At 33.8% G+C, this 20881-nt stretch overlaps 1 protein-coding gene across 1 annotated transcript; it reads left to right on the top strand.

Annotated features, from left to right (window-relative positions):
* Nucleotides 1-276: 276 nt before the first annotated feature.
* LOC117904291 (cytochrome P450 71A2-like) lies at nt 277-2305 on the top strand. Its single transcript, XM_034816817.1, has 2 exons — nt 277-1224; nt 1618-2305. Exons 1-2 carry the CDS (start codon nt 295-297, stop codon nt 2227-2229), a joined length of 1542 nt encoding a protein of 513 aa, XP_034672708.1. The 5' UTR covers nt 277-294; the 3' UTR covers nt 2230-2305.
* The last annotated feature ends 18576 nt before the right edge of the window (nt 2306-20881 follow it).

The raw sequence follows: 20881 nt of genomic DNA, 5'->3' as shown, positions 1-20881 counted from the left end.
TGCACCACACGGAACTAAAATTTGAACTTCAAGCCTTGTCCATTTTTGTATTCAGTTTAGTTCACACCAGAGATGGGTGGGTAGATAATTTACGCTAAAGCATTTTCATTGATGTTTATCGTTTTGAGTGAATTTGTGACTTTGGTAAAAGGTTTTGCACAAGCTGATCAACTTTAGTGGGATTTGCCACGTGTGGGCATGGATACGTGTTTCAGTAGCTATCTGCTGCATATAAACCAAGGAATCCCAGAACTTGCGATAGAACGCAGGCATTGAGGTACACACAAGAAGAAAATGGGAAGCTTTCTAGGTCTTCTGTACAAGGAAAACGACTCGTTCTTTCTGCTTCTTCTTCCCCTTTTCATCTTCATACACTTCCTCATTAAATGGCTATATCCTACTACTCCTGCAGTCACCACAAAAAAGTTACTTCCTTCCCCACCAAAGCTCCCAATCGTTGGAAACCTCCACCAACTAGGCTCGCTTCCTCACCGTTCTCTCTGGGCCTTGGCTCAGCGCCATGGCCCCCTTATGCTGCTCCACTTTGGCAGGGTTCCAGTGGTCATCGTCTCAGCTGTAGACGCTGCAAGAGAGATCATGAAGACCAATGATGCCATCTTCTCAAATAGGCCTAAATCAAACATCTCGGCAAGGCTTCTCTATGATTACAAGGACGTTTCCACGGCCCCCTATGGAGAGTACTGGAGACAGATGAGGAGTATCTGTGTACTCCACCTTCTCAGCACCAGAAGGGTTCAGTCCTTCCGAGGTGTCCGAGAAGAAGAGACAGCCCTTCTGATGGAGAAGATCTCTTCCTCTTCTTCCTCCTCCATCCCAATTGATTTGAGCCAAATGTTTCTGTCCCTAACAAATGATCTCATATGCAGAGTTGCCCTAGGAAGAAAATACAGTGGAGATGAAAATGGAAGAAAAGATAGAGAACTGCTGAAGGAGTTTGGGGCGTTGCTGGGTTGCTTCAATGTTGGCGACTACATCCCATGGCTGTCGTGGGTGAACTTCATCAATGGTTTGGATGCAAAAGTGGAGAAAGTGGCCAAAGAGTTTGATAGATTTCTTGATGAAGTGGTGAAAGAGCACGTGGAGAGAAGGAAAAGAGGTGTAGATGAGGAAGTGAAGGATTTTGTGGACGTTTTGCTTGGCATTCAGGAAGATAATGTCACAGGCGTTGCCATAACTGGAGTTTGCATCAAAGCTCTTACTCTGGTGAGTATGACTAATTAACCATCGTGGACAAGCAACATTTGTGCATGTGTTGCTTTTATTATTATTATTATTATTATTATTATTATTTCTGTATATGTGTTGGTATTTGTAGGAAAAATTTTAAAATATTTTCCTATTTTTCTTCGGTTGCAAAAACATTCATCTACTTTTGATAACACCCATTTGCCAAGATGATGCACCATTATAATAGTACAATGTGACAAGGAATTTGTACAGGTGGTAAATACACCAAAATTTAAGATCAACAAAAATTTTCCAGAATTATCAAATTGACTTGATATTCATTATTCACCCATTTCAGAATTCATAATACCTATCAGGGTACTTTCGTCGAAAAACTGCAGCTACTTAATGCATTCTCCTTTCTTGTAGGACATGTTTGCTGCTGGAAGTGATACTACATACACGGTCCTAGAGTGGGCAATGACACAGCTCTTGAGGCACCCACAAGTCATGAGGCAACTTCAGAATGAGGTCCGAGGAATTGCTCAAGGCAAACTCCTCATAACTGAAGATGACTTAGACAAAATGGAATATTTGAAGGCAGTGATCAAAGAGACTCTCAGACTACACCCTCCAATCCCACTACTAGTTCCCAGAGAATCCACCCGGGACGCCAAAATAATGGGCTACGACATTGCAGCACGGACACAAGTCATTACCAATGTATGGGCAATTGGGAGAGATCCACTGCTGTGGGATGAGGCGGAGAAGTTTCGGCCAGAAAGGTTCTTGAACTCTTCTATAGATTTCAGGGGGCAAGACTTTGAGTTGATCCCATTTGGAGCTGGCCGGAGAGGTTGCCCGGGAACTCTGTTTGCGGCAATGGCAATTGAGGTTGTGTTAGCAAATCTTGTTCATCGGTTTGATTGGGAAGTGGGTGGTGGAAGTCGAAGGGAGGATTTAGATATGACTGAATGCACTGGTCTGACCATTCATAGAAAAGTTCCACTACTTGCGGTTGCAACTCCATGGCCTCGCTGAGTGTGTGGATACCTTTCATTTTGCTGTATTATCGTCCTATTTGAGATAAATAATAATAATAATAATAGAGAATGAAGGTCCATCACTCACCCATGAATTAATTCATCACAGTTTTCTCTTTATATTATCCTAGGTGGTTAATGGTATAGAGCTACGAGGCCTTATCCATTGGAATATCTGGTGTAGAAAAACACTGAAAACAAGAGAAAACTCCAATTCTAATCAATCTTTTGGTACAGGAGGGATGTATATAGTAGATTATGACATGGAACTGCAACCAAAAGTATCTAGCTCTGGCAAGAAAGACTAAAGATTTAGAGACTAAAGATAAAAAGATCTATGAAGTAAGTGAATCGATGGGACTTTATGCCATTTGCGAATCACAAAGGTATGTTATAGAAGAATGTCCTACTGTATGTACTGTCAAGGAAATATTCAATGAGTAGGTAGTTGTTTTTGGCATGATTATAGGATTTAATCAAGGAATGTTCCGTCCTCAGCAAAGATACTTCCCATTTTCAAATATGTATGACCCTAGTTGGTGGGATCATCCTAACTTGTCATCGAACTAACCTACCAATGATTATAACAATATGTTAGAATATTAGCCGAAGGAGAATTACCATAGACAAAATATGCAACCCCAACACTCACAAAATATTCTTCAATTACCATTGGAAGTAATGATGTAGTCATTTATTGGAGAATAAATGAAAACAAAAATGATGGGTTCAAAAGATCTATCAATAATCAAAGGAAGTGAAATGATGAGCAGGGAAAATTTAATGTTTCTACATCTTATTGCATCACTAATATTTAGAAAATGTTGAACAAGGTTAACATACAATCTAATGGTGACAAAGAGAAGTTTTCAGCACAACCATACTAAAATCTTAAATCCCTATGTGAAGCTACCAATTCTACAACCTCCACTAGTGAGCATCAAGAATTAAAATTCTAATTGCTTTGAGAAGTAGTAAACTACTAGCTTGAGACATCAAATAAATCCAAAAGTAGAGGAGATAAAATCCAAAAAACAGAAAAAACCAAAAATACCAAGAAGGAAGAAAAGATATGGATATAAGAAAAAAATGACTGAAGTTTTGGAAAAGCCTAAACTAGCCAAAACAATAGCTCTATTTCCTCAAGCACTAAGAAGAAAGGAATATGGTCAATATGTAGAAGTATTTGACATACTCCGTTAAGTTAAAGTTAACATTCCCCTTCTAGATTTGGTTCACCAAGTACTCATCTACGCAAAATTCTTGAAGAATTTGTGTACAACAAGAAGAAAAATGATTGTTGACAGGAAAACATTCGTAGCAGAGCAAATCAATGTACTTATTCAATGCAAAACCCTAATTAAGTACAAGGATTTTGGTTGTCCCACTATAATGACTTCAGGTGGACAAGTTCTACTACCTTGTTGATTTTATAATGTTAGACATCAAACAACTAAAGAGGAATGCAAATCTAGTTCCAATCATCCTAGGCAAACAGTTTTTAGCAATTGCTAATGCTCTAACAAATTAAAAAAATGGAATAATGAAGCTAACTTTTAGAGACATTACTCTAGAGACTAATGTATTCTAGCTACTAAAAATTCACGTGCTACAAGCATAGGAAGATGAACCAAATGAGATATGTTTGATGGAGACATTGATTTAAAAGCATAAGGAGAGTTTGATAGAACATTAGTCAATCAAGAATTATAAAGGGTTGGGAGACATGTATTCTACCTACCAAACAAAAAATAAAGTGCTAAAATTGTGGAAGGAAAAGGGAGACATTTGCATAGACAAAAAAGTTGAGAAAGAAAAAGCAAAGAAAAGGAAAAAGTTGCTTCCTTAAGGACAATATGTTTATCTAGGGGAAGGAGAGGATTATACAATCATTATAGCTACATCTTTTGATCCAATTCAAGATTAGGAACTTATTCAAGTACTAAAACACTATAGAAAATCAATCGACTGGTCCATTGAAGATTTGACAAGAATTCATATTTCCCAATTAATTGGGTTACTATTGATGGAGGTTGGTGGTAACAAGTATTCTCAATAAAGATACCATGATATCTCATGAGATTGAAATAGTATATCATCTTAGGTGTTCCAAGGGACACGTGATCATGAAATTTATAGCCTCAATAATTCCTTTAGTGGAATTTGACTTATGTTCCTTGGAGTTAAAGTATGTCAATTAATCATATAATAAGTGGATTTGTAACTCAAGGATTGAAAAGGTAATCATGATGGGTTGATAGCATTATCTTGTTATATTATGGACACTAATTCATGAGGAGTTTACATGCAATAAATAATAGATTATGAACCCAAGCTTTGCTCGTTGTAATTTCATAGGATACTGTAATGTAGTTGACTTTCTTTAGTAGAGTGTTGAGCCAGCTTTAAAATTGGATTCTAAGAGACCTAGTATTTTCCTATGGTTCCTAGTAGTCCTCACTTGAACTCTTAGTTCATTGTGGCACACGTTTTAAGGGTATTTTGGATTTATAATTCATAAATGTGCATAAAGGCATTTTGGTAAAAGTGCAAGGGTGCATTAGATCTTATGAATTGACTTTCTAGAATGAGTTAATTAATTAATTAGAGCCCATTAGGACTAATTAATTAATTAGAGCCCATTAGGACTAATTAATTAATTAGGACCTAAGTGGGTTGGATTAGGTGTCCTAAGCCCAATTTGGGCACAAGTCACTTAAGCCTACAATAAAGCCTATATAAAACTCCTTAGAAGTCAGGGCTTTAATCTTGCAATTTAGTTTTTTGAAATTCTAAAAAGAATAACCCCTTTAGAGAGAGAAAGAGAAGTTCACCCTTCTTTTGTGCCAAGATACATGGAGGAAGAGATTGGTGGAAGATCATTAGGTAGACGAGTTCCATGACAACTATCGTAGTTTCAAAGTCTTCATTGGATGGAAATCGATCTAAGAACATTTAGATCATAATTATGAACTTTAATCTTTAGATCTAATATGTTTTATGGTTTTTAAACCTTTATTTTTTGTTAGGTTAGATTTAGAGAAACCTAAGATAGTTTGCATGCACCCTACATAATTTTAGGGCTAGGATCGAAGTAATCTGGAGTTTGTAGTAGGCATAATAGCAATCAAGAATGAAAGAAGAGAAGCACCCACCAAACTTACCATCGGATAAAGGATACATATTGATTATCGTAAACTAAATGCAATAACCAAAACAAATCATTTTTCATTGCCATTTCTTAACCAATTGCAAGATGTCCTTATTTTTATTTCTTGGATGGTTATTTAGAATATTTTTAGAGACCACTTGCACTAGAAGACAAGAAAAAGACAACTTTTGCCTATCCATTTGGTACATTTGCATGTAAAATGTTATTTAGATTATGTAATACGCCTGCCACATTCCAGTGATGCATGATGAGCATATTCTAAGCGTTTTTGGAAAAAGAAATTGCGGTGTTTATGGATGACATAATTGTGTTTAGATCTTCATTTGAAGCATGTTTGGAGAATTTAAAGAAAATATTGAATAAATATATTAAGAAAGGACTAGTGTTAAATTAGGAAAAAGTTTATTTCATGGTAAAAAATGGGATTTTTTTAGGCCATGTGATAAAAAAAAAATGGTATTGAAGTTTATAAAGCTAAAGTTGAGCTAATATTTAAACTGCCAAGACCAACTACAATTAAAGAAGTACACTAATTTATGGCCTATGTTGGGTTTTATAAAATATTTATCAAAGACTTCTCAAGAACTGCTTAGTCCCTTTGCAATCTATGATTAAAGGATGTCGAGTTCATATCGATAGAAAAATGCAAACTAGTGTTTGAAAAGCTAGAAAAGCAAACTTACCTCTACATTAATAGTAATATCCCCAAATTGGAATCTACCATTTGAACTACCATGCGATACTAATGATTATGCAATTTGAGTTGTCCTTGGTTAAAGATAAGAGAGTAAATCGTATGGGATCCACTTTGCTAGCAAGATGCTTAATGATACACAAAGGAACTATTAACCACTAAAAAGGAGTTGGTAACAATAGTGTGTGCACTCGATAAGTTCTGATCTTACCTTATTGGAAGCAAAATAGTGATATTCAAATACCATTCTATGTTGAAGTATCTTTTGGGGAAGAAGAAAGCCAAAACTAAGCTTAATAGTTGGATATTACTCTTATAAGGGTTCCAATTGAAATCAAAGAAAAAAAAAGGAGTAGAAAATGTAGTAGCTAGCCACATATCCGGGATTGTGATTGAAAATAAAGAAAAGATAGATGATGATTTTCTTGATAAAGCTCTGGCCATGACAAGGAAACTATCATGGTATGTAGACATAGTGAATTACCTTAGCTAGTTTTTAGTGGATTGGATTGTTCAAGACAAGAGATTCTTCCTATCTAAAGTAAAGAACTACATGTGGAAGGAACCTTTCTTATTCAAATATTACCCTAATCAAATTATCAGAAGATGTATCCAAAAAGAAAAGACAAAAAATATGTTGAACATGAGCTATGGTGATGCATGTGGAGGACACTTTACCTGTAAGAAAACTACTAAAAAGGTTCTGCATTAAGGTCTCTAATGGAACACTCTTATGAAAGAAGCTTGGGAGTACACTAAGAGATGTGAAAAATGCCAACATTCAAGAACAATTAACAAGAGATAGTCAATGCCATTGCATAACATCTTGGTTATGAAGATATTTAACTGTTGGAGTGTAGATCTTATGGGTCCATTTCCACGTTCATTTAACTTTCATTACATTCTAGTGGGGGTTGATTATGTATTGAAATGATAGAGCCTATTCCAAGAAAAACAAATGACCATAAAGAAGTGTTCAAATTACTAAGGCATAGTATAATCTCTCATTTTGGTGTTCCTAGGTTTTTGATAAGTAATGGGGGGAAATACTTTTCTAATGGGGCCATTGTATCAAAATATGGACTTAGACAAGTAATGAAACCTTTATCGTATTTTTACCTAGATGATGTGAGGAATTTCTATGCTATGTTAACTAGAGATAAGAAGATCAGTAATCATTTAAACTTCACAGTTTTAGGCAAATCACATAATCATTAATGAGGCTTCCTTATCTATTACATTTGGACTTTTTGTTAGCATGCCTACTGTGAAACCAAGGTTTGGTTAATCTTGATTTTGATGATAACAAAACAAGGTTTAGAACTAATGATCATATTTCAAGTGTGATTAGGCAAGACAACTTCCAAAGTGGCAATTCAAAGACAAATCAAGCCAATGAGAAATCATGAAGAAGAAGACCACCTCAAAGAGAAGAGTTTTTCAAGACCAAAGCTTCTTAAGATCTCTTTGTAAGGTTGTTGGTGCACTAGGACTTTCATGCATTTCATTCTTTATTTATGCACCAAAATCATCTAAGAGTAATATTGTTTTAAATATATTAAGAATTGGATGATTTCATGTTTTCAACTAAAACCTTGTGTTAAATGATTTTCAAACTTGTGTTAAAAGGTTTTAAATTGAAAAAGGTTGAGTGTTGAGCCAAAAAAATGGCTCAACCGGTCGAGGACCGGTTGAGGGAGGCCAAAAAGTTTCTCTCTCTCCTAGTGGCCTTCTCTTCCCGGTCAAGGTTGAACCTCAACCGGTTGAGGTCCGGTCGAGGTCCGGTTGAGGTCCGGTTGAGGCCCAAAGGTCACTTTCCCTAACGGCTAGTCAACCGGTCGACCCCTAGCTCAACTGATCGAACCCCCAACGGCTAGTTTGACTTTTTTCTTCTATAAAAAATCTCCAATCTTCATTGTTTCATGAGCTTAACCTTTCCAAATCTTTCTTGATTATATTTGAGCCTTGGAAGAGTATTTTTGAGTGCACCATTATTTCAAAACTTGCATATCTTTAGTGCACCATTCAATCCTAGTTTTTCTTGTATCATTTGAGCTTAAAGTTCTTGTGCTAGGATTTTTGAGAGATCATTCATTTGTAAATCTTTGAGAGGAAGTTTCTCAAGTGTCGGGTATCACTTGAGAGATTGTTCAAGAGTGAGATAACTCTTGAGAAGTGTAAAGGGTGCTTGGAGCCAAAAGTCTAAGAGGATGAATTGGAACCATAATCCAATTGAAAAGAGATTGGAAGCTTGGTTGAAGCTTCAAGATAGTGGAACCCTCACTCGGTTAAGAGGTTGAGGAGAGTGGACGTAGGCAAAGAAGTGCCGAACCACTATAAACTCTCGTGTTTGCACTCTCTCTTCCCTAACTCTTTTAAATTATATGCAATTGTCTTTAGTTTGTTTATTATATACTTGCATATAATTGTCTCTTATTTTTGCATAGTTTAAATTTGTGAAAAAGAGACCATCACCCTATTTACCCCCCCTATAGGGTGATTATCATAGTTTGGATTAGCCTCAAATTTCTAACACCTACTAATAGAGTTTTTTATTTTTTTTTTTATTTTTTAAGTCAACTAATTTTACAACTATGGCAGCTACACCATGTACTGCGGGTATTAGTTCACATATGGTAGTTTGTAGGTTAGAGATTCATCTAGATTGTTGGTTCATTGATTAGGTTTTCAAGACTCAGTTATCTTCTTACTGGCATGTTACATAATGCTAAGATTTACCATTATAGGCTATCTATTATGTGTTCACTGGGCGATTATGGTCACTAGTTCACTTGATTATGGACACCCTGCTATGCTTTATTTATAAAGTAAAGGAAAAGAAAACTAAATCCAACTAGTGATACCCATTGGTACTTCGTAATTTTTTGCAACTTATTTGAAAAAAAGGGGATTCAAATTTTTAGCTAGAGATGAAAAGTTAGGGGATGATTTTCTTATGAACTGGTTGAGTATTGACAAATATCAATATACAAGGAGTCCAGCATGGGGCAGAGTAAAAAGAAACACACTTGATCTATGTTACAACTAGATAGTAAGGGTCGATTTGTGACGACTCTACCACTAGCTAGTGGTCCAATTTCATCTATACCAGATGTTTTAGCTTCTTCTATTCGCGTTGACACACAACCAACATCCCTTACATCTCTTCTAGTACAGTTGTTACCTTTAATCACAACACTAAATTTCACCATAGTCTCATCAACAACCACTTTCTCCTTTGACACTTTGATGCAAACTTCATTATATATGATTCCTTACCAATATGTTATTATGTGGAAGTTAGACTTACCTGTTCTGGCCATGGATCACATTTTTTCTTTAGTACCTCCTACGGATGCTAGACCTTTTAGGGAAACACATTCTAATATTCCTATGACTTTGGTGGCAAGCTTTACTCTGACTGTTTTAGCTTTAACATATTCCATTTTGATAGACTTAGATCCCACCGAGTGTATTCATGTTGCTCTTTTTGTTGAGTCAAACAATACTATACTGGTAGTCATAGTAGTTAGGTGATTGACATAGCTCCTATGGATGTTTCTATGATAGCAGGTGATGTTGATATTGTTGGAATATATATATATATATATATATAATATATATATATATATATATATATATATATAGGTGAATAGAAATTAGAACATATTTATTTTTCTTTTGGAAGACATTTTGTTTATTAATAAACATAATTTGTTTCAAATGATGTGTCTAGTTTTTTAAAGATACAACCTTTTCCAAAGGACATGTCTGGTGTTTTAAGACGCATCTCTTCTAATAGTCACCAACAAAATCAATAAATAAGGGTCCCCCTTATATTTTCAAATTCATTATCTTATTCATCTATTCTTTCAACTTTTTTTCCTTTCTAGTCTCTTAAACTTTCAAGTCCTTCTTAGTTTCAAGTTTAGTCTTTTTTTTTTCTTCTAAGTATTTTTTTGGTATTCAAGAGAGTATAAATCACCTAGTGATTCGTTGTTTCTTATAATTTACAGTGCTACTATCATAAGAAAGTGATCATTATATCCTGGGAGACAATCACCTATGCTATAAGCACCTAAGTAGGGGGGAATTTGTCTTAAAGGATATAGAGTCAAACTCTAGCCTTGATCAACTCCAAAAGACATCTAGTTAATAATTGGGACAATAAACTTGAGAAAAATTTTCTTTAGTAGCTAACTGTATTACAATTGATTTTTAGTGAAGATGACTTTTACATCTTTTATACTTCCTACTATTGCACATAGTGAGAAACTTGAGAAGTTCACTAGGATGAACTTCAAGAGGTGACAAAAAAAAATGTTGTTCTACCTTGTAGCTTTGAATCTTGCTTGAGTCCTATATTAGGATGCCTCTACGTTAAGCGATGTGAAACGGATAAACAAGTGTAGGCAATTGTAGAAGCTTGGAATCATTTTGACTTTTTATGTAACAACTACATCCTCAATAGTTTGGCAACTATACAATGTGTATAATATAATAAGAACTAATAAGGAACTATGGGAGTTCTTGGAGAAAAAATACAAGATAGTGGATGTTGGCTTGAAAACATTTGTTGTCAACAAATTTCTAGAATTCAAAATGATAGACTCTAAGGTAGTTATGAGTTAAGTCTAAGAACTAAAAATCATTCTCCATGAGATACATGCAGAAAAGATGGTGTTGAGCGAGTCTTTCCAAGTTGCAGCTATAATTGAAAACTTACCACCATCTTGAAAAGATTTTAAAAATTACTTGAAGTATAAGCACAAGGAAATGAGACTTAAAGACTTGATTGTGAGATTGAGGATTGAAGAAGACAATTGAGTTTTTGACAATAAGTCAACAAAAGCTTCCTATATAGTCTAATGAAAACTTGGTAGAGCAAAAATCTAGCAAGAAAAGGAAGTACGATAGTGAAAGTCCTAATAAAAAGAATGATAAGTTCAAAAAAATCAATGAAAAATGCTACGTAGTCAACAAACAAGGCCATTGAGCTAAGGATTATCGCTCCAAAGGACATGATAAAAAAAATCAAGTACATATGACCAAAGAAGAGAAATTGGCAACTAATGTGCTAGATCTTATGCTTTTGTTATTGTGTTTGAAGCCAATATGGTGGATAACCAAGGAATGGTGGATAGACATAGGAGCTGCTCCATTTATGTTCAGATAGAAAGATGTTATTTTCTTATGTATAAATAAATGAAAGGGAGCTAGCTATACATAGGTAATTTAGTTGCTTCCAAAATTGAAGGCATAGAAAAGATGATACTAAAGCCAATATCTACAAAAAAAATTAGTGTTTAGCTCATTATTGAGTAAGAATTGGTTTAAAATGGTTTTTGAATCCAATAAGTTTGTACGTGCCAAAAATAGGGTGTATGTGGGCAAAATGTAACTTGAAAATCGACTTTTAAAATGAATGTAATGACTATCGTGCTAGATTTCAAGAATAATAAAACTAGTTCTTTTGTTTATTTGATTGAGTATTTTAATTTGTGGCATGACAAATTAGGACATGTGAATTTTAATTCTTTGTGCAAATTGAGAAATTTAAATTTCTTGTCTAACTTTCACATTGATCCTAATTATAAGTGTGGGACATGTGTAGAGGCTAAGCTAGTTAAAACACATTTTCATTTTATTGAAAGGAACACTAAGCCTTTGGAATTAATTCACAGCAATATATGTGATTTAAAGTTTGTGTAAACTAGAGGAGAGAAAATATTTCATCACTTTCATTGATGATTACACATACAGTTATGTATATTTGCTAAGAAGCAAAGATGAAGCCCTGGGAGTGTTTTAACACTATAAGAATGAGGTTGAAAATCAACTTAGCAAGAAGATAAAGATAATAAGAAGCAATAGAAGTGGAGAATATGAATCACTTTTTGATGAGCTCTATTTAGAACATGGTATTATTCATCAAACCATTGGTCCTTGTTCACCTCAATCAAATGGTATTGTTGAACACAAAAACCAAACATTAAAGGAAATGATGAATGCTATGTTGATAAATTTTGGTTTACCCTAAAATTTTTGGGGAGAAACAATTCTCTTTGCAAACCAAATTCTGAAGAAAATACCGCACAAGAAAAATGATGCAACTCCATATGAATTATGGAAATAACGAAAAACATCCTATAAATATTTGAAAGTGTGGGAGTGTTTAGCTAAAGTATTTGTTTTAACCCTAATATGGTTAAGATAAGGCCTAAAACAATTGACTGTGCTTTTATTGGTTATGTTAGGATATTAAGTTTTGTTTATATGTTGGCAATTTTGTTCCAATTTATGTTTGGCCATATAAGTCTTTTGAGATAGTGACTTGCTTTCCATTGAAGATCAAGGGTTGTTGTTTGTCTAACCGAGAAGTTATAGGTACATTTAAAAAGGTTTGACTTGTGGTATATAAGGCTTATTTGAGGTATAAAAAGTTCGGTATCATTTTTTGGACTTAAAAAATTTTTAAAATGATTTTTCAAAAAGTAGGGGCCGCTCAAGTAGTTAATCCCATTTGAGTAGTTAACCCGCACAAGCTACATGGAATGCTTAAGCAGAGCGCTCAAGCAATCAAGTTCGCTCAAGTAGTCCTGATAGTCTTGCCAAGTTTAGAAATGTTTTTTTTTTTTTAATGAATTTTACTCAAGCTCTACTTTAGAAACTTAAGATACTAAAACTCTTATGGGTTTTTTTTCCTATAAATATCTCTCTTGTAACCTCTTGAGGGTTAGAGATTCGGGCTAAGATATTAGAGATCATAGATATCTAAGAGTTTAAAGACCTCTTATTCTTTAGAGGGACTCATTGAGAGAAAGCCTTTTTGCCACACCATTCCCGATCTCTCATTCAAGGATTTGATTATTTGAATTGTGGTTCAAAGGGACTGAAGGATCTATTAGGGAGCAAGATTTGTTGCGTCGCAGATGTGGATCAAATTGTAAGTACTAAAGAGTAAGTCTTAAGGATAAAATGACCAGGTAAATCTGCAAAACTTGATTTCATCGAATTGTGGATTTAGATTGGTAGGTCTTAGACCTCGTGGCTTTTTATCTCCACAAGTTTGTCGAGGTTTCCACATAACATTTTTGTGTTTCATTGTCTATATATTTTATATTTGATATTCTGTTTGAATTGCCTAACATAGGTCAAATTGATTAATCCTAATATATTGTAGGGCTTTCTTAAAAATACCTATTTATTCTTGCTTATATTCTGGTCGATGACATTGATAATCTTGAATTGATTATTAAGATTGTTGGATGGGTTGTGGTGGTTATACCTATAACCAATTATTGATTAATTTGTTGGGATTATTGTTGAGTTTGTTAGGTTAGTTATTTTGGTGGTTATTATTATTATTATTATCCCTAACATATCTCAACATATATCGTTAATATTTGGATATCAATTAACCATAAAAGTTAGTTTTTTTATTTGGGGCAAAATCTTGAGATAAAGTTTAGACATATTTTACAAATATTGTTTTAAAATTTAAAATCACCCATTCATCCCCTCTCTGGGTGTTCCCTATTAGACTTTCAACTATTATTGAAGTGGTATTTAGAGCAATACCCATTTTTCAGGTTATGCCAATAATAGTAGTGCATATTGGTTCCTTGTATATAAATCAGACATTCCTGATATTCATGAAAATACAATCATTGAGTCAAGAAATGCCTCATTTTTTTAGAACACCTTTCTTGTAAAAGTATACTTAAGAAAAATTCTCATAAATCACTACAAAAAGTTAAGTATAATCGACACTCTTAGATATACTTTTACGATGGATTTAAACTATCGTAAATTTCTAACAAACCTACTCTGTCGCAAATTGAATTGTCCGTTACTTATATGTAACTATTTATTGACAGTAATTGCAACAATAAATACCCATTGAAAAAAATATTATGTGATGGATTTAAGCCATTGCAAATGTTTAGTTAATATACTTTGTCACAAAAGCAATTTATTTGTTAAAAAAAAATGAATTTTCATAAATAAAATTTCAATAAAAATTACTAATCAATTAAATGGTTTTATTATAGTGAATAATAATATCTCACATAATTTGTTCTAAAAGTAATTGTTCTATTATGAATATGAAATATTTTCACCATAGTTATATCATAAATATGATCTAACTAGTGACAAAACAATTTTATGATTATTTTATTAGTTTCATACAATATTTATAGAGAACATATTTTTTTTAATCATGATAGTTTTAACATCTTAATATTTTTTTTACTACTTTTTTCTTGTCCATTTTAGAAAGAAATTAATGAAATATTGTTAACATATATATGATATAAAAAGTAATAATAGAAAATTTGATGTTGTTTTATTAAAGAAATTGATATATGTATGATATAATTTGTGACATCCAATAATAATATTTAAAATTTAAAATGACATTTTATAGAGATTTATCTAATTTTAATGTATTCAACAACATGAAAGAAATGATGATACATGTATAAGTATTTTTTATTTTAAAATGTTGATAATTTTATTTATAAATTATGTTTATTTCTTATTTAATTATTATACAAAATACTCAAGAATTAAAATTAATTAATTTATAATATCTATATATATGTGTGTGTGTGTATTTAAGATTATCTTATATCCGTATAATACTTTGATTATGGATGTTTAATAAACAAATTTATTACTTAAATTAATGAAAATTAATATTAGTTAAAATTAATGACAATAAACATTAATTACAACTGATGAGGGTAGATATGACAGTTTGATAACTTAAAATAAATTTTAATTTAATTTTATCAAACACCTTAATACTTAAAGTAAAAAATAAATAAAATATTTTAAATTAAAAATTTAACTTAAAGTCAATTTAAGTTATTAAGTAATAAGTATTAAATTTTACTAAACATCCTCTTAGTGTCATATTTGATTTTGAAAATTTAGGTTCACATCATCATCATCATCATCATCGTCGTGTTTAAGTAAAAAAATTTAAATTAACAATTTAACTTAAAGTCAGTTTAAGTTATTAAGTAATAAGTATTAAATTTTACTAAACATCCTCTTAGTATCATATTTGATTTTGAAAATTTAGGTTCATCATCATCATCATCATCTATTAAAAACATTTTGGTTATAATAACATACTTGACAACAATTATATACTAACTTTTAGGTGTTTGGTTAAATTATGCAATTTTGTTTTGGGTCCATTATATGGAATTGGATGCCTACATAATTATCCCAAAAATAAATCTAAAAGTTTTCAACCCTTTTCTCTACAATGGGCCAAAAGTAAAGGTCTAGGTTAAAGTCCAATCTCTTTTGGGATTAGGATTGGGGCTGGGTTTTAGGCCAACTTTGGGCTAGTAATTACTATTAATTACTTTGACAAGTAAATAGTCAAGTCAATGAAAAAAATATGTTGCGCATCCATAAGCATTGAAGGGAGGTTGTCAAGTAGATCGTAAAAAAATAAAAAAATAAAAAAATCCTCCTCTACCCTCTCAAGTAAATGGTAATATTTTCATCCTAATAATTTGACATCTATGACATCCTCGTTTTATTGCATTATACAAAATAAAAATAGGATTAATAACATAAAAAATGTAAAACTACAAATTTAAAATAAAAATAAATTATAACATTTAATTTCACTATTTATTTTCGTGTTTTCTTTTTTCCATTTTCAAGTTTATTCTTGTATGTTCTTTTATATTTGATTTATAACATTTTTAGTTAAGAAAATAGATATTGATGGACTTGCAATTAATAGTTCTGTATCCCTTATGATAACTTAGTTATTTTCATTTTTTTTTTCTCTTATTGTAATTTTAGAATAAAAAAAAAAAAATTTCCATTTTTCCTTATGTTGTTTATTTATAGGAGTGGCAATGGGGGGGTTCAAGACGGTTCACCCCCATCCCAACCCCGCCCTGTTTATTCAAAATAATTCTCATCCCCGTTCCATTAAAAAAATTAAATGGAGCAAGGCGGGTATGAGAAATTCTCATACTTGCCTTGTTTAAACTTTTTTTTAAAATTTAAATTCTTTAATTACATTAAAATAAATATATTTTATTACAATTAAATAATTATATTTTTATAACTTATTTTATTGAAAAAAATTATTATTATTATTATTATCTATGTATTAAAAATAGGAAAATAAAAATGAAATTAAATTAATTTTTAAAATTAATTTATATGTAATCTGAGGTGGGGTGGAACGAGACAAAACAATACTCGAATCTGCCTTGAACCCGTCATGGGTTTTAAAAAAAAATCCTAAACCTATCCCATTTATTTAAATTTCAAACTTGTCCGATTAGGTGCGAGTACCTGAAAAAACCCACCTTCTTGTCATTGCTGCCTAAGTTCTAATATTTTAGTTAACTAGCAAAAGTACCTTGTACATACACTTATATATATATATATATATATATATATATATATATATTTAATGTAAAATTTTGGTTTGACCTATATACCTTAAAGATTTTTAGTTTATGCTAAGAATTAAGTAGAAGGCATTCATTAAACCCACCATTAATATTTCAAATAATAATAATAATAATAATAATAATAATAATAATCATAATCATAAAATATATGGAAATTAAAAAATATTTATTAAAAAATTTAAATTATTAATAATGTCTTAATTTATAATTTATTTAATTAGTGAAAAAATTTAGAAAATATAGTTGTATGTATAGAAAAAATAGTAAAGTTATGATTTATAATATATCAGTTTTGATCTATTTTTTTTTAGTGATTAAATCTATTTTTTGAGTTTCAAATGATTTTTAAAAATTAATAATTTCAATATAAAGTGTCACTTAATTAGAAGTTTATTTTTATAGTTAGAAAATTTATAAAAATATAATTATGTGCAAAAAAGAAATAACATAGTGTGGACCCCACATTTCGGCTCATATGTTTCCCACTCGATGGCAAGCTTGATTTTTATTTTGAAAAATGATTTATTGTTTGAAAAAAAAGACTTGGAGTCGCCACTTATTTTTGTTTTATTTTTAAAGGGTAAACAAAATAAGAAAGAAAAACCCTAAGTGTGACTCCTTATTTTAAAAAAGGTGGTCTGTGAAAAACCGGATCGGGTTCAAGGGTCAGGTTACTTATCGGAAAGGTACGGTAAAGACCGCAGCACCCCTCTAAGTCCCTAAAGTCGGGTCTCTACTAATAAAATGAAGCTGACATGACAATCAATGAGAAAATCAATGAATACTCGAATCGATCATGCACATATGAGTATCAGAATATGCATAGAGAATAACCAAAGTGGAAGCGGATGCGTACCTGGGCGATGAGCCACAATGCACTATCAAGAAATATGGTTAGTGCATAGTAATGAACATGAAATATGTCATTCATTTCACCAAACAAGATGAGGAACCAACAATATCACGTATGACACTTCATTCAAAATTCATTCTTATTTTAAAGAAAATTTTATTTGATGTTGGGCCCCACCAAAGCCCAATCTATTTTTGAGTGAATCAATTTCGTAAATTCTATCACCAAGAATTACGAAAAATAAATTCACACTTATTTTTAAAACATTTTGAAAATCAAAGAAAATTCGAAAGTGACTCGCCAAAAGGAAAATCGCGACCAAATGCTATTAAAAATGAGATGTTGGTATCTAAAAACCCTAAGATGGAAAATTTGATAACTTGAAATCATTTAAAAAAAAAAAAAAAAACCAGAAGTTGGAAAATCATTTCAAAACGGGGTTGGAAATTATTACTTTGAAATCAAAGGGAAAGAGTTTGTGGGGGGTGGCACATGGCTCAATAAGTGGCCATGCTAGAGGTGGCCATGCATACCTGCCTCAGAGGTTTGATTGGACGCAGACATCCCACTGCAGTTACTGCATCCTGAAGACACGACAAGTGTCTAAAATCGAGAGGCTCTGCTCCTTTGCTTCCTAACAGGAGCCACATCAGATTGCCTATAGACAACTCCAGGGACCGTATCATAGTCCGCATGATGAAGGAAAGCCAACCCTTCTGCTACTCCAGTAGCAATATTGAGTCTTGTAGGCCAGTCGGGTTCATATTCTGATATCTTTGTTGAATCATGAAGAAGCTGGGCTAAAGTCCCATTGGGTAACATCTAGGGGCATAGTGTTCAGAAGGATTTTAACTGGGCTGTGATTATCTCTGCCTTGGAGAACTTCAACTCCATTAACGAACTGTCATTGATCATCACCAATTATTAGGATCTTAAGAGGTGCACCTCCCATACAGCCACAGCCAATAGCACGTCTGATGCAACACTATAGCTGCTATGTCTTAGATTCGCATCGACAACATCAGTTTTGTTGTCTTTTATTAGGTCTTAGAACAGGTTTGAAGAGACGCTCGCTGAAGCAAAGCCTTCTCCATCTCGGGGTTTAACATTGGGGGGCGTGGAGGTGGATTGCTAGAGCCAAACCCAGGAACTAATGGTGGAGGTCCTGGGATCTGTGTTCCCATTGTACTCTCATGACGGGGAGGCATCCAAGCAAAAGATCCCCTGTCCACTTGCATGGAGCTTCCAGCAGGATTACTGAACTCTGTCCTTAAATGTGAGACTCCAATCCGATTAAAAGATTGCGATGGCAGCTGACTTGGAAGTGGTGGCTGTGCCTGTGTAAAGGAAGGCTCAATGCTAGCATTAGGTTGGGTACCTGAATGAAACACAGGCTGAGAATGATGCAGCTGATTGCCAGATTATTGGAATCCCATACTAGAGCCCATTTGTGACGAATGCTGGTGTTGGAAAGCTGGCATTGATGGAAGTCTAGGATGCGGAGGCAAATGGTGGTTGCAGCGGCATATGTGGAAGGAATCGGCAGCTTGGATTTTATCAAGTTCATAAGGAGTATGAGCAACTTGGAGCTGAATATAAGCTGACTTTAAGGAAGAGATGTTCATAAAAATCTTGGATACCAGGGCTTCTAGTGCTTCTGGAGTCTGATTAGTGGCCTCTTCCATGGGTTGGGGGTGAACCTTCTGGACAATGACATAGTCTCCCTCATTCAGGCTCAGTTCCTTCTCTGATGCTGCACTGAGAGCGTGCATTGCTTCAGCCAAGAAGTACATCGTCTTCTCTGAGTGGCCCTTTGATGGAATGGCAGGAGGAGCAGATTCTTTCCTTTGTTTTTCCGAGACCATCTCAGATTCAGCTTCACCAAGAATAATAGCTATTCTCTAATGATAAGACCTTTCTCCCTCAACCATTATAATAAGCCTCTGGAAACTAAGCCTTTGCTGTTGTGCTTCAACAGCATCCAACGCAGCTGCTGCTTCTTTACCTAAAACTGCCATATTTGCTTTCAATTCCTTCATTTTAACTTATACTGTATTTAGCCTTGCAGCATTTTCTGGATTTGGAGCTTCCCTTAGTCGAGCTTGTCTTCTAGGAACCTCAGCTACCTATGTCTCAGCTTCATGTCTCATTCTGCTATAATGTTGAGCTAGATGACGAGCATCTTCCAATATCTCCACGGCCCAACTTCTTCAAAAATCTGAAATGATTTAAACCCAAAGCCTCATCTTTTGCGCGGACAACATGGATGGCTTCTTGCCTTGAATCATTAGCTTTATGAGGTTTGTTGATACTGCCACTTAAGCTGCTACAAGTACCTTCATCGCTCACGTCACTACTTGTGGTACCTCCACACATGCCACCCCATCCTCCTCTGCCTTGTGAGTTAACATGGAACCTGGAATTACATCATCAATAGCTCAGACACCAGCTGAGACAGGAACAAAATCAGCTTCAAGTGTGCTCTGCTCACCACTAGCTACTGGTTCAAGTGTCAACTTAACAAGGTCTCCAGATGTGTCAACATTTGCTACCTTTGTTCTGAGCATGAACTTCATCTTTTGTTTCTCGATAACACGCTGAAATTGCTTGGTAGGCCTTCATTATGCTGAATTGGTGGGTATGAAAGGTAGAAACAGATGGATATGAAATATAAGAGTTATGAGTGATGGAGGCTAGGGAGATAAATGGATTAGGTTAGTAAGAAAAATAGAGAGATGAGTATGGAAGTGGGTACGACAAAGTGTTGAGTTTGCATGAGATAGATTGTGGGTGATGAGAATGAAAGATGTAGAGAGATAAGGATGGCCATGCACGTAGGGGAATGGGTTTGAAGGGTACTTGGGAAAGAATGGATAAGTGGTGTGGTGTACAAAGAGAAATGGGTCCATTAGTAATGGATACATGTGTGGGGGGCATGAGATATAGGTATGAAAGTGAGAGGAAGATGCCGGCATGAAACGGGTATGGAAAGGGTTAAATGGGTTGAGAAAGAAGTGGTGGCATGCATGGGCATGGAAATGGGTATATGCATGGGTATGATAGCAATGGGTGGGGGAGTGTTGATGAACAGCAAGGGTGCTGTGGTGAAGGTGCCATGATGACCAGGTTCGGTTTTCTGTCTCTCTAAATCATCAATATATCTCTCACTTCTCACCCAATCCCTGTATTTCAAGCTTCAAGGATGAGATTTTCACATCATAGCTCTTCATTTTTAACTCAGCAGCCTTTAACTCTAGATTCAGAGTTGTCATACATTGCTCACATATTCAATCTTTGCTGCCCTCTCGTTTATTTGTTTTTCCTCATTAACCAAACTGTCAGAGAATTCTACCCTCAAAGCATCTTCTCTCAACTGTTAACAAGAAAATTCAAGCCTTCAAGCTGATAATCACGAAGTTGTCCTCCCTTTAACCACCCGGGCTGCTCATCAAGCTTCTTTAAATTTGC

The sequence above is a fragment of the Vitis riparia genome, chromosome 17 (genome assembly GCF_004353265.1).
Source record: "Vitis riparia cultivar Riparia Gloire de Montpellier isolate 1030 chromosome 17, EGFV_Vit.rip_1.0, whole genome shotgun sequence".
Taxonomy (NCBI): Eukaryota; Viridiplantae; Streptophyta; class Magnoliopsida; order Vitales; family Vitaceae; genus Vitis; species Vitis riparia.
This window is presented reverse-complemented; position numbering and strand designations above follow the sequence as displayed.